This window comes from Nematolebias whitei, chromosome 22 (assembly GCF_014905685.2).
Source record: "Nematolebias whitei isolate Nwh7 chromosome 22, NemWhi1, whole genome shotgun sequence".
Taxonomy (NCBI): domain Eukaryota; kingdom Metazoa; phylum Chordata; class Actinopteri; order Cyprinodontiformes; family Rivulidae; genus Nematolebias; species Nematolebias whitei.
Window position 1 is genome coordinate 15,673,700 of NC_056519.1, and position 15,578 is coordinate 15,689,277.

At 39.7% G+C, this 15,578-nt stretch overlaps 2 protein-coding genes across 2 annotated transcripts in view; both read right to left on the reverse strand.

The window, feature by feature from the left end:
- mybpc1 (myosin binding protein C1) overlaps positions 1-9,185 on the reverse strand; it is a 31,271-nt gene extending 22,086 nt beyond the window's left edge. The window contains exons 1-3 of the mRNA XM_037695737.1: positions 9,047-9,185; positions 4,671-4,697; positions 2,521-2,592 (exon numbers count right to left, since the gene is read on the reverse strand). Coding sequence (XP_037551665.1) covers positions 2,521-2,592; positions 4,671-4,697; positions 9,047-9,068 — 121 coding nt within the window. The 5' untranslated portion in view covers positions 9,069-9,185. The remainder of the gene's footprint in view (positions 1-2,520; positions 2,593-4,670; positions 4,698-9,046) is intronic.
- Positions 9,186-12,988: 3,803 nt separating this feature from the next.
- spi2 (Spi-2 proto-oncogene) lies at positions 12,989-14,112 on the reverse strand (the record flags this gene model as incomplete). Its single annotated transcript, XM_037696186.1, has 2 exons — positions 12,989-13,314; positions 14,034-14,112. Coding segments are annotated over 2 exons (405 nt in total), but the record flags the coding sequence as incomplete, so codon positions are not given.
- Between the last annotated feature and the right edge of the window lie 1,466 nt (positions 14,113-15,578).

Consider the following 15,578-nt stretch of genomic DNA (forward strand, 5'->3'; position numbering starts at 1 on the left):
ATTTCCATCTTCTCTGTCCAAAATTTGAGCATGACTGCCCTCAAAGGAGTGTTTTGAGGTAAACGTTTCAAGGGGGGATTGAAAAAAAGCCATTTTCATTAAATGGGAAATAACTTGAAATAGGGCAACATAATGGAAGGACAGCTTTGTGAAATCACAAGATTTTGAATCAGGTGGAAGGTTTTTAACAACAAAAACACAATTCCTACTTCAACAGTGGATGTGCACACAAAGCGGGAAAGCTGAGCAAATTGTCAAAAATACTTAAGACCATGTCAAAGAAACCACCAGTAACTTCAGTACATTTAGTTTACTGTATATACTACCCTGATGCATGCTCAATAATCCAGGTAGAAAAATCTAAAAAAGTTAAATCTGGTATATAATGTTTAAAATGTATATACTACCAGTTCACAACAAATATTACAGGTATAAATATACAGATGTAAAAATATGTTGCGTACATTTCAACAGATTGTACTGGATCCTCTTTTCCATTAAATTCTCCAAAGTTTGTCAGTTTTCTAAACTGATGTACTTCAATGTTATTTTATTCTATTTAAAAGTACTTATTATTGAATTTACCATTAAAAAAAATGATACAAGGAAAAAAACCTGTTTTTGTTCTGCTTGTCATTTTCTTTGAGATTTAAGATGGCAGGTTTAAGATTTTTAGGACTCACTTTGCACACAAAGTACATTAGCCTTTATTAATAATACAGTACAACAAAAAAACTCATACTTTACATCATAAAATTCTTAGATGCAAGTATATAGTTTTATTTGTTTCTTTTTACATGCTGTTAAAAGCCAGGGCACGACTGAGAGCATGGTTAAAATGCATGCCGAAGTCAGCATGAGTAAACTTTAGCCATTTTTGTATGAAAATAAGTCTCAATCTGTGTAAATGCAGGTTTAGATAAAGTAAAATTAACAATATTTACTATTCAGCTTAGCAGGTGTAGTTTACAGTCAGGATTATGTAAAAGTTTTGTATCAGAGTTTGATCTGAAGAGCTCATGCAGTTTCATTGGGAGAGACATGGGATTGATTCATAGTGAAGAAACATACTTACCAGGTGGTGGGGGAGAGCAAGTGCCTTCGTCCTTGACAGCAGAGTTAGCAGACTCTGCTTGCTCATTCACCCCAACCCCACTAGGCTCTGGATGGTTTGAACAACTGTCGAAGAGTTTTGATTCCTGAGCCACCACAGCCTGTAATGGCTCAGGCCCTGTGGGCTCTGGTTTCTTCCCATCAGTCCCCTCTCCTACCGTCTCTGTACAGCAGACAAAGCGCCAAGCTGGAGCAGCAAGCACCGAGCACAAACAGGAACACCTGACAAGACATGCTTGTTCAGGTGAAGCAGGTATAAAAAGCTAAAGACCAGATGGACACAATGAGTTATTGAAAGAGTTGTAGCCAGGCTACAATTTTATTGTATCTCTAAAACTGAGATACAATAGTTTAGGCTGAATGTTAACAACATGCTTCTGAGCTTATGAATATTTTCTACTAACCCTACAGATACAATAGTTTAACATTTATTTTATCAGCCATGAGAAAGCTAAAGGGCTGTTAGTATAAATATATTTATAATAATTAAATATAAGGCTAAAAGCTAATGCTAACATATTTAGCTTTTATGTCTTCTTGTGAAGATCCTCGTCCTCAACATTGAAAATGTTTTCCTCATACAAAAAGTGTTGATTAATAATTTTGATAGATGTGCTACATATTACTAAAATATTTTCCGACATTAGCTTGCATTGCTCATACATGTACGTTAGCTATGGTGCGATCAAGAACGAACAAATTCCATTGGTTTTCCAACTTGCAAATTAAATGTGGGTGGTTGAGTGACCCAAGTCTAAGTTTCAACTTTTTTTTTTTTAAAGAAAAACTAGTTATTTAGATCATTTTGAGAGAATAGCCAAATTCACCTTGCGTAAATGAATTTGTAAAATTAGGATTAGCTTTCTTGGCACAGTCAGTGTCTTAGTCTAAGTTCAAACATCTATCTGGTCTTTGCTCACATATACTGTGCAGTCATCAAGGAGGTAGAAATTAGAGGACTCAAATGTGTAATCTGATTACTTTTATTAATTTCTTGGACAGGTGAGTTTTGACTAGAGCTCAGAAAATTACACATCTTTCCCAAATCCCTTTCAGTACCTCCTGTTTGATGACGCTGTACGCCATACATTAACATAATCACAGAAACAGCCATTGTTTCAGTGACTAACAGCGCCACGTGCCAAGGCCAGTGCAGAACAGGGAGATTTGTGCACCGTCAGTGAGTACTTTGACTGTATCTAACCTAATTAAAGTGTCGTGTGATCATCCAGTGCAAGGAAAGTGCAGTTTCAGGCCTCTTGAAGTAAATTAAGCAAAACAAAACGTGACGACACACGACAAAGCAAAACAGGAAACGTGATGTGAGCAGGATGTGCAGAGGTGCATTGCATTCTGGGGCAAGTGGAGTGACAAAGGAGGGGGAAGGGAGGGTTCAGGGTTACCTACCTGGTGGGGGAGAAACCTCCAGGGAAATCCCAGGTAGGGTTGGGGCACCGTTACTGTCTGGGGCAACACTTTCTGAGCATGTGACAAATATAGGGGTGGATGGAGCGGCTTCATTTGACGAGCATAAAGCTTCAGCATCTTCCAACCTCTCTCTCTCTCTCATGCACACACACGCCTCTTTATCCACTCACCTACCTGCAAGTGGCCACACAAACTAACACAATTCATCATTCTCTTGTTTTTTAGAGACTTCTCACAATTTCAAACATTCTGAGGAGAAATATACCGTTAGTTAGGGTGACGTCAACTTGAAATGTACCGTTATAAAGCTACTATACGTTTGGAAGGACTACAATGGCGTGAAACGTGGAAAGACGACTTTCCACCTAATATTATTTTTAGTGTCTTTTACATTGTGATTTTATTTTTTCTTTCGTCAAAGTGATTTTGAAAGATGAGAATTTAGGAGAACAGTTTATAAACTGAAGTGATCTGAGTAATGCTCGTTTTCACGTGTTGTCGGCTTGTTTGCTGTTTTAATAAGAGCGCTAGCGACATCAGACGTTTATTAACTCAAAATGTATTTTATACACATATAAATATTTTAGCCCTATTTTTGAGTTTTGTAAATGGCAGCTTTGTTGTGTTGCCATGTCATAGAAGCAAAGTACAAAAGATGATCTATTTTTCTTATCCAAACCAATTATTTGATGTTTCATCTGCTAAGCTAAGTAAATCATGTACTCTTTTGTCTCCGACTCAACTGATAAAACAAGGTTTATCAGTTGCCATAACTAATTCTTCTTTCTGAGACAAACTGGATTTAAGCCTTAACCAAACTAAAATGTGATTTTTAAGTGCTTTCATAGTATGAGATATTTCTTGTAGAAACATGGTTCCAATAGATCTCAGTCTACTTTCCGCTTTCCATTTTCTTTAGTCATTAGGGATGAGTTTTGACAAGAATAAACTTTTTTTTTTTAAATATACAGCAGTCCCTCATTTATCACAGAGGGTCTGTACCCTGAAGACCCGCGATAAGTGGAAAAACCACGAAGTAGGAATAGTAGTACAAGTAGTAATAGTTTATTTTAGTATTTATATATATATATATAAAGGTGTTTTAAACCTTTCCCACACTCTTGCAGTATTCTAAACAATGTTTCTAAATGCTCTAAAAGAGTACAGAATATCATGATTTCAGCTCCCTGCCTCTGCTGTTCTCAGCCACCTGCAAGTGCTCTTGGCCACGCCCACTTCTCCACTCTGCAGGAACAGCTGATCAGCTGCAGCAGGAAGTTTAGCGGCACAAAGGAGCAGTAGGTGCTAAATAATTTAAAATTATTAATTTTAGATACAAATTCTATGCGGCTCATCCGTCAGTCAGCCATTTGTGTGTCATGTCCAATCTTATTTTAAAAAAACGTGATAGAGCGAATCCACGATAAACGAACCACGAAGTAGCGAGGGACTGCTGTATGTAGATGTATTGTATTGTTAAATGGCACCTTTTAAAATATTCTGACACTTGTGTAAGTAGTCAGAAAGGGTATAACAACCTGATTGCATTAATCTGAACTCATGCCATTCAGTGGCTATGACACTAAATATCTCGAGCTAGCAAAATAAATAATCGTTTGGAACGTTTCCCAGGAATATTTTTAGTTGGACCCTAAACACGAGCTCTCTGCTGGAGCCTTAAGATGCTGCAGCTCCAAGGTCAAACCCCAGCGCCTGCTAAAAGCCTGTTAGATGCCAGCAAAGAGCTCACATGGGACGGCGAGGGCGTCAGCTGAATCAACAAAGAGGGATCAGCTGGCGGGTGCGAGGAATGTAAGAGACGCTGACAGCTTTGTCACAGATAACTCCAAAAGGCAGCAGCACATCCATACTTCTCTTTCAGCTCCACATTTACACTCCTGTGTGTCTGTGTTTGCACTTTTACACCACTTTTAGAGCAGTTGTGTGTTTTTAAGTCATGTTCCTCTCTGCCTTGTAGCAGGCAGCTTCCTACTAGGCTGTTTGATGTGTACATTTCAGCAGGTATCTCGTAGACGTCCATTTTGAACCAAATTCAATAGGATTTCTCATATTGGTCAGCTCTAATGTGCCGGACTGTGAGGTGACAGCGGGATAAGATGCAAACTCACCTTCTGGCTGACCATTTGTCGTCTCGTCTGCAGAAAGAAAAACAAAACGATATCAAACACGTCAAGACTTTTTGTATGTCTTCATTGCAATCAGAATTATCACCTGATTTTTCAACTGGAACATGTTGACCTTACTTTATTGATATCTGTTTAAGGCAGATTATCATTGTCACTCTAAGACATCATGCAGAATTAACTGATTATAAAAGACACCTCCCTGAGCCAGTGTTTGTTTGCCCTCTGCCTTGTCTAGTCTTATTGGCTGAATATTGGCTGCAGTGCCTTTGTGAAGCATATTTTATGAATGCATGCAGCTACAGGTAATAATGTTTTTTTTATTGGTTGAGTTCAGATGTGACAGCTTGTTTAGAGTCATGAAACCTTTCTGTTCTTGAATACAGAGATGCAAATCAAAAAGTAGTGTTCCTTGAAGGAATGCATATTGCTTGTTGCAATCTAAGCCAACGTTTTAAATTATGATCTTGCATGAAGTATATATTAGGGATGAGCTCATCCTTTTCCCACACCAAATGTTATCTCAATATTTGTAAGACTTACATGGTTATAGCCATTTTGGGGTTTGCTAAAGGTGGTATCTGATGATATTTGGGTGGATGTGGCTGAGTAATTAGAGCAGTCGTCCTCCAATGCAAGAGTTGGGGTTCGATTCCACCAGCAGTCACAATATGAACTGTCCCTGGGCAAGACATTGAACCCCTCATTGCCTTTGATGTGTGTCCCATCGGTGTATGAATGTGGTAAAGCACTGATTAGTCTTTGTATAATCTAGTAGAGTGCTGTATGAATGGGTAAATGAGGGCACAGATTGTAGAGTAAAGCTCTTTGAATATCTTGATAAGACAGAAAGGTGCTCTATAAGTACAGTCCATTTACCATATTTGGAGTCTCCAAAATGTGTCAGAATGTTTGTGTGATTTCTCACTTTCCTTGCACATGTTGCACAGGCTTGCAGTTTAGTAGCTTGAATTTGAAAAATAGCATAAATTGTGCAACAATTTTTTCTATTAATGAAGTCAAAGTTGCTGCGAGCGTCTTGAACCCATCTCCACATAGTTTCTGAACATTTTGGATTACTGGAGCTGTGTAACGACACTTGCACAAGAGCTCTCGTTTTACAGAAACCGTTGGCTACAAATACACAGAATTCAGGGAAACCACAGCGAAAAATTTGTGTGTTTTTTTTTTTACAATTTCGAGTTGCCAACTAGTTTCCAACAGTCACATTGCAGTGAGCTACTACCTTAAGGTTGAAACTGGATTATTGAGCATGCATCAGGATAATTTGTAAATGCATAGACTTTGCATAATATAGTTAAAGTAATGATTTTATTGTAATTTGTCCTTTTTATTGTTTTCAACCTCAACAAGATGGGTCTTGTTTAATAAAAGGCAAAGGTGAAAATCCAGATCTGTTTGCAAATTTAGGCAGATTAAATGTAAGAACGAAAAGGGAGTTTTTCCTTTCCACTGTTGCCATTGTACTTGCTCAGGATGAGAGACAGCGACGAAGTGAAGATTCAACAAGTCTGCTGGCTTCCTTAAATAGATAACTTTACTAATTGGTGTTTTTATGTATGTGAATGTTTCTGTAAAGTGCCCTGAGACAACTCTGTTGTGATTTGGCACTATATAAATAAACTGAATTGAACTGAATTGAATGATTATTAATCAAATTGCTTTAGCAGATTTTAAAAAGCACCATCAAACCAAAAAACAAATCTAAACGGTGATTAGGTCGTACTTGCAGAACAATGCATTGCTTGGTTAATCCCGCATTTATTCTCATTTGTCTTGGTTTGTCAAAACATTGGTAAATTTAGAATTGTTTTGTTTTATTCTTCAACAAATTATGTACTGATAAATTTTGCTTTGTAGGTTTTAGAAGGGTAACTAAAACAAAGACTCTAGTGCATGATCCAATGGATTACAGCAATAGCTGTAAAAATAATCATGTCATTTTTGTCCAGACTAAATACCTACATTAACTGGTGTAATCTGAGCCAAGCCTGCCTGTTAACAGAAATAAACTGGAACCGGCTGAGCTCAGGACAAAGGCATTAGAAACAGGAGAGGTCCGGAAAAAGAAGACCTGAGCAAGAATGAAAATGTCTTCTAGACTGGGTGCAAACAGAAAATAATTATTTAACTTGACCAGTTGGGTGTTTTCTCAGCTTTGAACTATTTGCATCAATTTGTGACGATTCCCGTTAGCTTTTCTTTTTTTTTTTTTTTTTTCGAAATTAGCCAGACTCCCACCTCGCTTCCAAATAATGCGCTGCTGGCCACTGGACCACAATCCTGCAGGGTCACATCATCTACCCGAGAGCGAGCCACGTCCGCTCTCTGTCCCATCACCGTTAAGATAATGAGAGTGGAGAAAGGTTTTGTTTTACCTCGGAGGATTTCAGTGCAGCTGACTGGGCGGCAGGTATTTGCAGCTGTTGTCTCTGCTGGCGTGCAGACAGAATGGCTCATAGTGGCTCAGATGAGCGTCAAACTGCCAGCAGCTTCACCATTTCCTTATATAAACCTTTATAATGCTCTCAAAGATGATTCAGTACTCCAACACATTTTTTTCTTAACAGCTTTTTAATTTGCTTTGACTTCTTGCATTGATATGAACTTTACACATCTAAAGGTGAGAGCTGGGGCTTGGTGACAGGTCTTCATCTATTTCCACACATAACACAAAACAACATTATTAGAGGACAGAGTCCAGGGAGAGTGACAGACGGCGGTGATAGTGAATACGATGAGGTGAAGACACAAGCCTCACTGCCATTGGCACTCTAAAGTTGTCGACGGTGCGGTCAGTCCTAGGGGATCTGTGGGAACAGAGGGGGCAGACGTTTAACAGGGAGGTGCCTGACCTCTACGCGATCCATCCTGAACGGAAAGTGGCGTTGTCTGTTTTGGTCTGAGGCACAAATGAAACGGAGGGGTTGGGCAGCAATGGAGGGAGATGGCAGAGAACAAGGCGTGGGGATTAAAAGTCTGCTCATTCTGAACTATTCCAGGGACAAGAATCCAATTCCCAAAAGGCCCACAGAAGACTCAGTGAGTCCATCAATATGAGTCGGGACCGCTTTAAGGCTTGAGAGTAGGGTGACCAAAACATGAGCACCACCCCCTCTTCTTCAGCTGTTCGGACTCATTTAAAGAACAATACTTTTCCACTCATTTATCTGCTGGTCCGGTCGCTATTTATGGGCAGTGTTTGTAGCAGGCAAGAATCTGCTGTTTCTATTTTGCTGTAGCTTTGTTTCTGGGGGGAGATCAGTGACGATGATGGCACCGGCTACACATCGTAAGGGCACCTGTGCTTTATACTAGCCATCCTGTTGATTCATAAACAACGGCCTCCAAAGCATAAATGACCCAAAGAGAACATCAGCTACATTAGTTTCATGAACATTACAACCGTGGTGCCAACTGAATTAATCAACCCAGACATAAAAGTCCTGTTTTCCAAAGGACTACAGGTATGCCTTGCTGATCCTCAATGTTTCGATTTGGTTTAGGAAAAAAAAAATCCATCAACTTTATTTTTCTCTACAAGTTACAGATATCTGTTTTTAAAGCTGCTCTAGATAGACCACTTATCCCCAGACAGATATTAAAAACCTGAATCCTCCCTTCCAAATGATAAACAATACAGTCTAGTCCCTTGGATATGTCTGAGTGGACAGCAGCTGACCTAATGAGGGGCTAAAGAGTAATATCATATTGTAATGACAGACATACGCAGATTAAGAGTATTGATGGACATGATGTTACAGATGAGAGATATTATGTCCTGAAAGAAAGGTTTGGTGTGAGGGCGGGACAATGGATGGGCGGTAGGTTGAATTTGGACTCGGGTTCTGGGCAGGGAGGAGGCAGATCTGGGATCGACAAAGGCTATTCCTGCTTTGCTGCTTTAGTCATCACAAAGGCATTTAGAAGATTTATCCTTGAATGGCTTTGCTTCATTGTAATTGCATCATCCTTCACAAGGAGGTTGATTACGTCCAGCTCAGCGCCATGCCTCTTCATCATCTTGTCTTTTTTTTTATTTGGATCCATCTGCTGTGCATACCCCTCTAGGCAACAATACCATCCATCCATAGACCCGCTAGATTCTCTTGCACCCAAGATGGCAAAGACGCATGGTTTAGTAATACAATACCACTGTCAAAGTCACTTTGATTCCTGTGCAAAAGCTGGCAGGACAAGACATTAGTATAAATAAAATCTCTAGAGATGGAACCACATCTCACTTCACTCGTTCATGAATTATTTTTGTGCCTAATAAGTTAAGACCAGCACCGCAGCATGGTCGGCTCACTTTCTGCATGCTTTACAAAAACTCCTACCTTTTTTTGTTGGCTCTGGCATCTTGAGCCGCCGGCAAAAGAAACAAACAAAGCAAAACAAAAAAAAACTGTCAGGGAATCAGGAGGTGCAGTAGACACAGTCAGATCAGTGTGATTTGAAGGTGCTGGAGCCCTCTCAGTCCACAATGGACCAGATGATAATTACAAGTCTGCAGCTGGAAAAACAACTCTTGGATCCCTCACACCCCAGCGATTGCAGCTGAGGAGGACACAAGGTTTGGAAATGTTAGTGGGGGAGAAAAGGAGGACCACTGACAGATCCAGGAGGGTGACTGGCTTCTAGAGCTTATATTGAGAGGTGGCATGCTCCTCCTCTCTGTGGTGAAGCTCTTTGCTTCAACTACCTGACTGGTTTGCAAAACATACAAATGAAGTTCGTCTCCCAGAACAGTTTTCTACGTCTTGTTCAAATTGAAAACATGTTCTTTAAATATATATATTTTAATAATTGCAGCACCTAATATTTATAATATCAGTGAAGACAAAAATACTCCTTCATGTCTCAGGGCTGCTTTGTTTTTAATTAAAGCGAAACGAGCGCAACAAAATATAATACGCCTTTAAATACAGAGATATTCCACCGAAAACGAAATTAAATGTAAATCTAAGAATTAGCTGACAAACAAGCACATTTCTCGAGTTGGACATTTTGATACATTATATTTTTATATGATATAACAAGTTTATTATCCCCATTGGAAAAAAAATGTCTTGAAAACATTACTTGTATTTTAAACATTTAAGAAGATTGAAGACATTCCTCGAAGGAACACAAACCACCTGCAGCCTTGCAAATTTTAAACAAAGACCATGTGCGTTTCGTTAGCACTCTCAGCTACTACCACTTCAAATTTGAGCTCCGTATTGGTAAAATTGACAGAGTTATATCCATTTTTGCATTGGTTTATTAGTTCTAGGTGTATTTTGATGATTACTAATGAGAATTTATAAATAATTTTAAATAGACGTGTTTATGGGATAGTGTGCTAAATGACAAACAGGCAGTTGCATTGAAGCCTGGATCAGGATTTATTTGACTTTTCATGAATTACTTGTGAATAAATATTAAACTTATTGAACAAAGTTCACCAACAGGTAAAATACTAAGCATTTGTCTTTTCCATTTGAGTTTTGGCGATATCCCTTTAAGACATGTTCATTTGGGAGGTGAATGACAAATTAGGAGGGTGGGATATAAATTGAAAATGTGTTGTCATTGTCACAAGTTTGAGGATGAGGTATGATTCTCCTGCTGTCCTGGAATAATCTCAGACGACAAGCAGCGTGTTCTCAGAGCATCTGTTGGCTTGTTTTAAGAGAAAAGTTACCTTTGACCAGCAGAGAGCCGATCCTGATCCCAGAGATCGATTTAATCCAGAGAGAATGCTGTTCAAGAACAGCAGGCTTGAACCTGGCAAATAAAAGCTGGAGGGATGCCTGATGGGTGGCCTATACTTAGAAAGTTGTTATAAACCTTGACATTTGACACGTGCATCTCACATGAAGTTGTTTTTTGTTGTAAAATATACAACTAAAGTGGCTGCTTTGTCTTTAAAACTCATTAGTTCTTCTGAAACTTGGGTGCAGTCTTGAAGTGAAGTGATGAGCACAGACTATGTTTTTAAATGTACCTACGTAGCTAAGATCCTCCTGAAATTCTTGTCCGTGTTGGGATGGAAATGACCTTAAACAGGTACCATTGATCGATCAGACGACCCAGCAGTTTGTTTAAGACAAGTGGCAGCGCTGCTTAATAGAGATTTACCTGTACTGAGGCTTTTAATTAAAAGGACACCCCCAACTGAAACAATCACCTTTGTTATTTAGTTTGTTTCTTTTCTTGGTAACACACCCTCCACTCCCACAGCTCAGTTTGCCCATTTATGACAAGAGGTGGGCTCCAGCAGTAAACGCTCAGCTTAGGGAGGTGTCACATGGGCCCTCGACAAAGAACACAAAACCATTTGGTCTTGCCGGGGACGCCAGGGTGTTGACATCACTGAGGCGGTTTGGACATGAGATCACAGCATACGGACAGAATGTGAAGCATTGTGAAGGAGAACACTGACACCCTCTGGTTTTTAAAACACTCGCCGACAAGTCAGAGGCACATCAGAGCACACAATTAAAGGTAGTTTCATTTTCCAGTTGACATGTGTATTATAAAATAAACTAATATACATTTTAAACATTTTTAAGAAACACTTCTTAATTATTACTTTTACCCAGTTTCCAGATCCAAACACTTATGATTCATCATGTTATGACTGTTAAACTATTTTATTTTCTATTCTATCCCCCTACTAGACCAGGGGTTTGCAATAGAGCTGTCATTTCTAACCTGAGCCCAAAGCCCGCCCGACCCGGATTTGGGCCTGGCCAGGCCATAATAATGTGCTGGATGAGCGGGCCGCGTCGGTGTCAGTCTTTTTGATTGTGCCAGCGGATTAATCACTATCCAATTATATGACAACATAGTTTGCCATACAATCCAATTATATGGCAACATGACTTGCTATACATTACAATTATATGGCAACATGACTTGTCATACAATCACCTGCCGCATGCGGCCATTTGACCGTGAGCTGACCAGCCTTGAAAGAGATAAAAAAACTTCAGCTAAGCTTCGGATGGGACTACCGGTACTGCCAGGAAGCAATCCATCGGTTTTGGACCTGTAATTACTGTTAATTCGTTGGGTCGGGTGGGGTTCGGAAAAGATGGCTACGGGCTGTGGCCAGGTCAGATCAAATTTTTTGGGCCCGAATGCAACTGTAGTCTGCAACGCTCTGGAGCCACATGCAGCTCTTTGGTCCCTCTGCAGCAGCTCTTTCAAGCTTTGACCAAAACTGACATAACACTGATTTTTATTGGTTGTTATAACGACTAAAAGGGCTAATTTTAGCAGCTTTCCTAAAATTTATTTTGCAAATATGTGAATACTAGAAACATTACGAGTTCAGCATATTCACTTTCACTTTACGCTGTATTTCTTCAAAGTAGGATACTTATTTTTTTTCTACAGTTAATAAAATCACATAGTTTATTGTTTTAGTTTTTGGAAATTTGGCAAAAACTATATATATTTTCCTTCTTTACAAGAATCTCGTCTTTTATTTTGTCTTAAAATGTAAAAATATCAATAAATGTTAAAAATCATTAGATATTTTTTGCTTTATAATGCCACCCCTACTGGCCAAAAAAGTGCCCTCCAACAAAATTAAAGTGGACTGCAAGCCACCAGTTGAGAATCACAGTTGCTACTCTGGACACGTTTAATGCAGTGAACAAAGGGGCAGAAATGAATCTTTTGATCTTAAAGGTTGTACTAGACAATCAATAATCATGTTCAACTAGGATTATTTTGTTTTCGCTAAGAAATATAAACGCTAGTATCTGTAGTTTCACTGACAATGACTGATTTTACTTCTGTATGTGACAAAAACACAAGAAATCTGTAGAAACAAAGGGTTTAATTTGCACCTTAAACTGAGGATCAGCTCTTAAAATAGGAAGCATGAATGTGGAGAGGCTAAAACAGGAAAAAAATCAATCGCAAAAAGGAAAAATATGCTCTAAATTATGAAAGAGCCTTGGTTGAACTGCCTGTAGTTCTTCTAAATGCTTGTGTGCACCAATCATTTTTTGATGCCACCTCTTAACTCTGCAACATTTTCCCCATTTTTTTTTCCAATGAGCTCTTTGCTCACATGTTTATTTCTTGTTTAAAGGGATTTTAAGTTGAAGGATTAGCTCAAACCACAGCAGAAAGGGTTTATACCTTAAGTCTGACTTAAATGTCAGCCACTTTACGTTAACGCTGTAAATATCTAACTTTATTTTAGATGGGACTTGTGACTTCTAGCAAAATGCTAGTACAGTAGTGAGAGTGAAATCTGAAAGAAAAGTTATAAAAATCTACAAAACTTGTCCGTGAAACCTCTGCAGGGACATCAGAGTGTCTCGGCTGAACTGGTAGGTGAGCTTTTTCTTCACTTTGAAGATGTGTCCAGACCGGGCATAGTTCCTGAGAGCCCGGGACATCTTCTGGTAGGTCATGGGCCTCTTGTTACCCTTCCTCTGCCCCCACAGCGCTGCCACCTGGTCCTTATTCCTGGAGGAAAAGCGGAAAACCCCTGCCGCTGCTGGCACCCAGGACAAACAGTGGGCCATGCTCGGATCCTCCAACATCTCAAACAGGAAGTGGAAAAGTCGCAGCTTTCTACCTGCAGGCATGGAGCGAGCTGTCACACATGATGGAGGGGGATTTAAAGAGACGCTTACAATACACTACGTGCCAAAGCAGTTATTGGTGGTTACAGTTAATCATTTCTTCAACTACAGCAATTCCCAGAAAAATCTCATCAGTGATGGGAACTGTTTAGTGCAGAGACTAAAGTGGCAACCACTGTGGTTATCTGATAGATATGTAAAATAAACCACTATGCTAAGCCACGCTCAGCTTCATTGTGTTTTACAGTAAAGGGCAGGTCTTATTTGCTCTCATGGCATTGTTTCCCTCAGGCTTAGAGCAACGATGACAATAACAGTATCTAATGGCCAAAAAAAGGAGAACTCACCTCTCCCCGCTGCTGCGGCTGGGTGTTTTGCTGATTGTCTTGTTGATACAAAGTGTGGCAGTGACCCGTGCTCAGACGATGTTGCTGTTGAGTTTTGGCTGCAGGCTGATTGGACATTGTGTACTAGGCAGGTCTGAAAAGCAGGTTTGCTGTCCTTTGATGGAGCATTAAAACATGAACAGCATCGTGTCAGACTGCATGTGCATGTCTTTGAAAGCAACCCTTCTGGACTTACCTGTGGCTCGAAGCATGGCCAGTCACATGTTTGATTCACAGACACAGGTAGCTCATGCACAGGCACAGCTGATGGAAAAAAGGAGAAGTATTTTCAAAAGACTGCATGAATTACACCAAATTATTTTTTTCCATCCTTTTCGTTTTACCATTTTCCGCAGCGCTTTGTCTGTAGTACTCCTCCAGGAACTCTAAGATAACTTCCAAATCAGACTGAGTCTCCTGGAAAGAATCAAATCAAATTTAAAAAAAAGTCACCATTAGCTTTGAACATTAAGGTGTTTGAGGGAATTGCAAAGCTGCAGTTGTGCTGTTTACCATCCCTGATGAGTATTTAATCCAGTTTAGGTCCTGCAGATGGAGAGGATTCAACACAACTGGGATGCTGAGGTCCTGGGACTCCTCTTATACCCCACCTCATCTGTGCAGGTTCTCTGCAAACGTTTTCTATACCTCAGGCTGTCTGGAACAATGACCACCAAGACCACAAAACCCCGACACCAGCGCCAGTTAACCCATCAACAAAGCCTCCCAGGGCTGACCACATCCTCCCAGTTGAGGTAGATAAGACCCAACTGGAGGCAACTTTTACACAGAGCTCTCGTTTCAGGAAAAAACACACTTGCTGGCATATTTTTCCTCACAGGATGTGTCTGAAGTTTATATTTTATGTGCGTGATGTAATATTTCATTACACGGTAAACAAATGTTTAAGTCAAGTCAAGTCATATTTATTTATAGAGCACATTTAAAACAGAAACTGTTACCAAAGTGCTTAACAAAAATATCACAACATCAAATAAAAAGCAGCAAGATATATTTACAGCACATGGAATAAAAATATAAAACAGAAAACGTAATTAGAAACAATGAAATACTAAATCAGATCATGTTGTGTCAAAAGTCAAGGAAATAATAACAAAAAGCATAAACTCAGTCAGAAACAATGAAATACTAAATCAGATCAGATGACCTTGTGTTAAATAGGAATAATAACAAAAGCATAAACAGAATCAGCATCAATGAAAAACCAGATCTAAAGCTGATCACCCTGTGTTAAATGTCAGTGAGTATAGATGTGTTTTTAGGAGAGATTTAAAAGCAGAGACTGAGGTGGCCTGTCGAATGTTGATGGGCAGATTGTTCCAAAGTTTAGGCCCCACGACTGAAAATGCTCGATCTCCTCTGAGCTTCAGCCTGGTTTTTGGTACGGCCAAAAGCAGCTGATGTGATGATCTCAAAGCCCGAGAAGGAGCATAAGGATGAAGAAGGTCAGAGAGGTATGATGGTGCAAGGCCGTTAATGCACTTAAATGTCAGCAGGAGAATTTTAAAATCAACTCTGACACGCACAGGAAGCCAGTGAAGGGAGGACAGAACCGGAGTAATGTGCTCAAACCTGTGAGTTCCTGTTAGTAGCCGAGCTGCAGCATTTTGTACGAGCTGGAGACGTGAAAGTGAAGCCTGACTAATCCCAACATAAAGTGAGTTACAGTAGTCCAGCCGGGTTGCAATAAATGCATGGACTAGTTTTTCAAGGTCGGATCTGGACAGAACGGACTTAAGCTTTGCGATCTGCCTTAGCTGAAAGAAGCTTTTTTGTAGAACAGAGCTGATCTGTTTATTAAACTTAAAGTCCAAGTCTAACACTACCCCGAGATTGGTAACCGACTGCTTTAGATGTGGCTGAAGGGA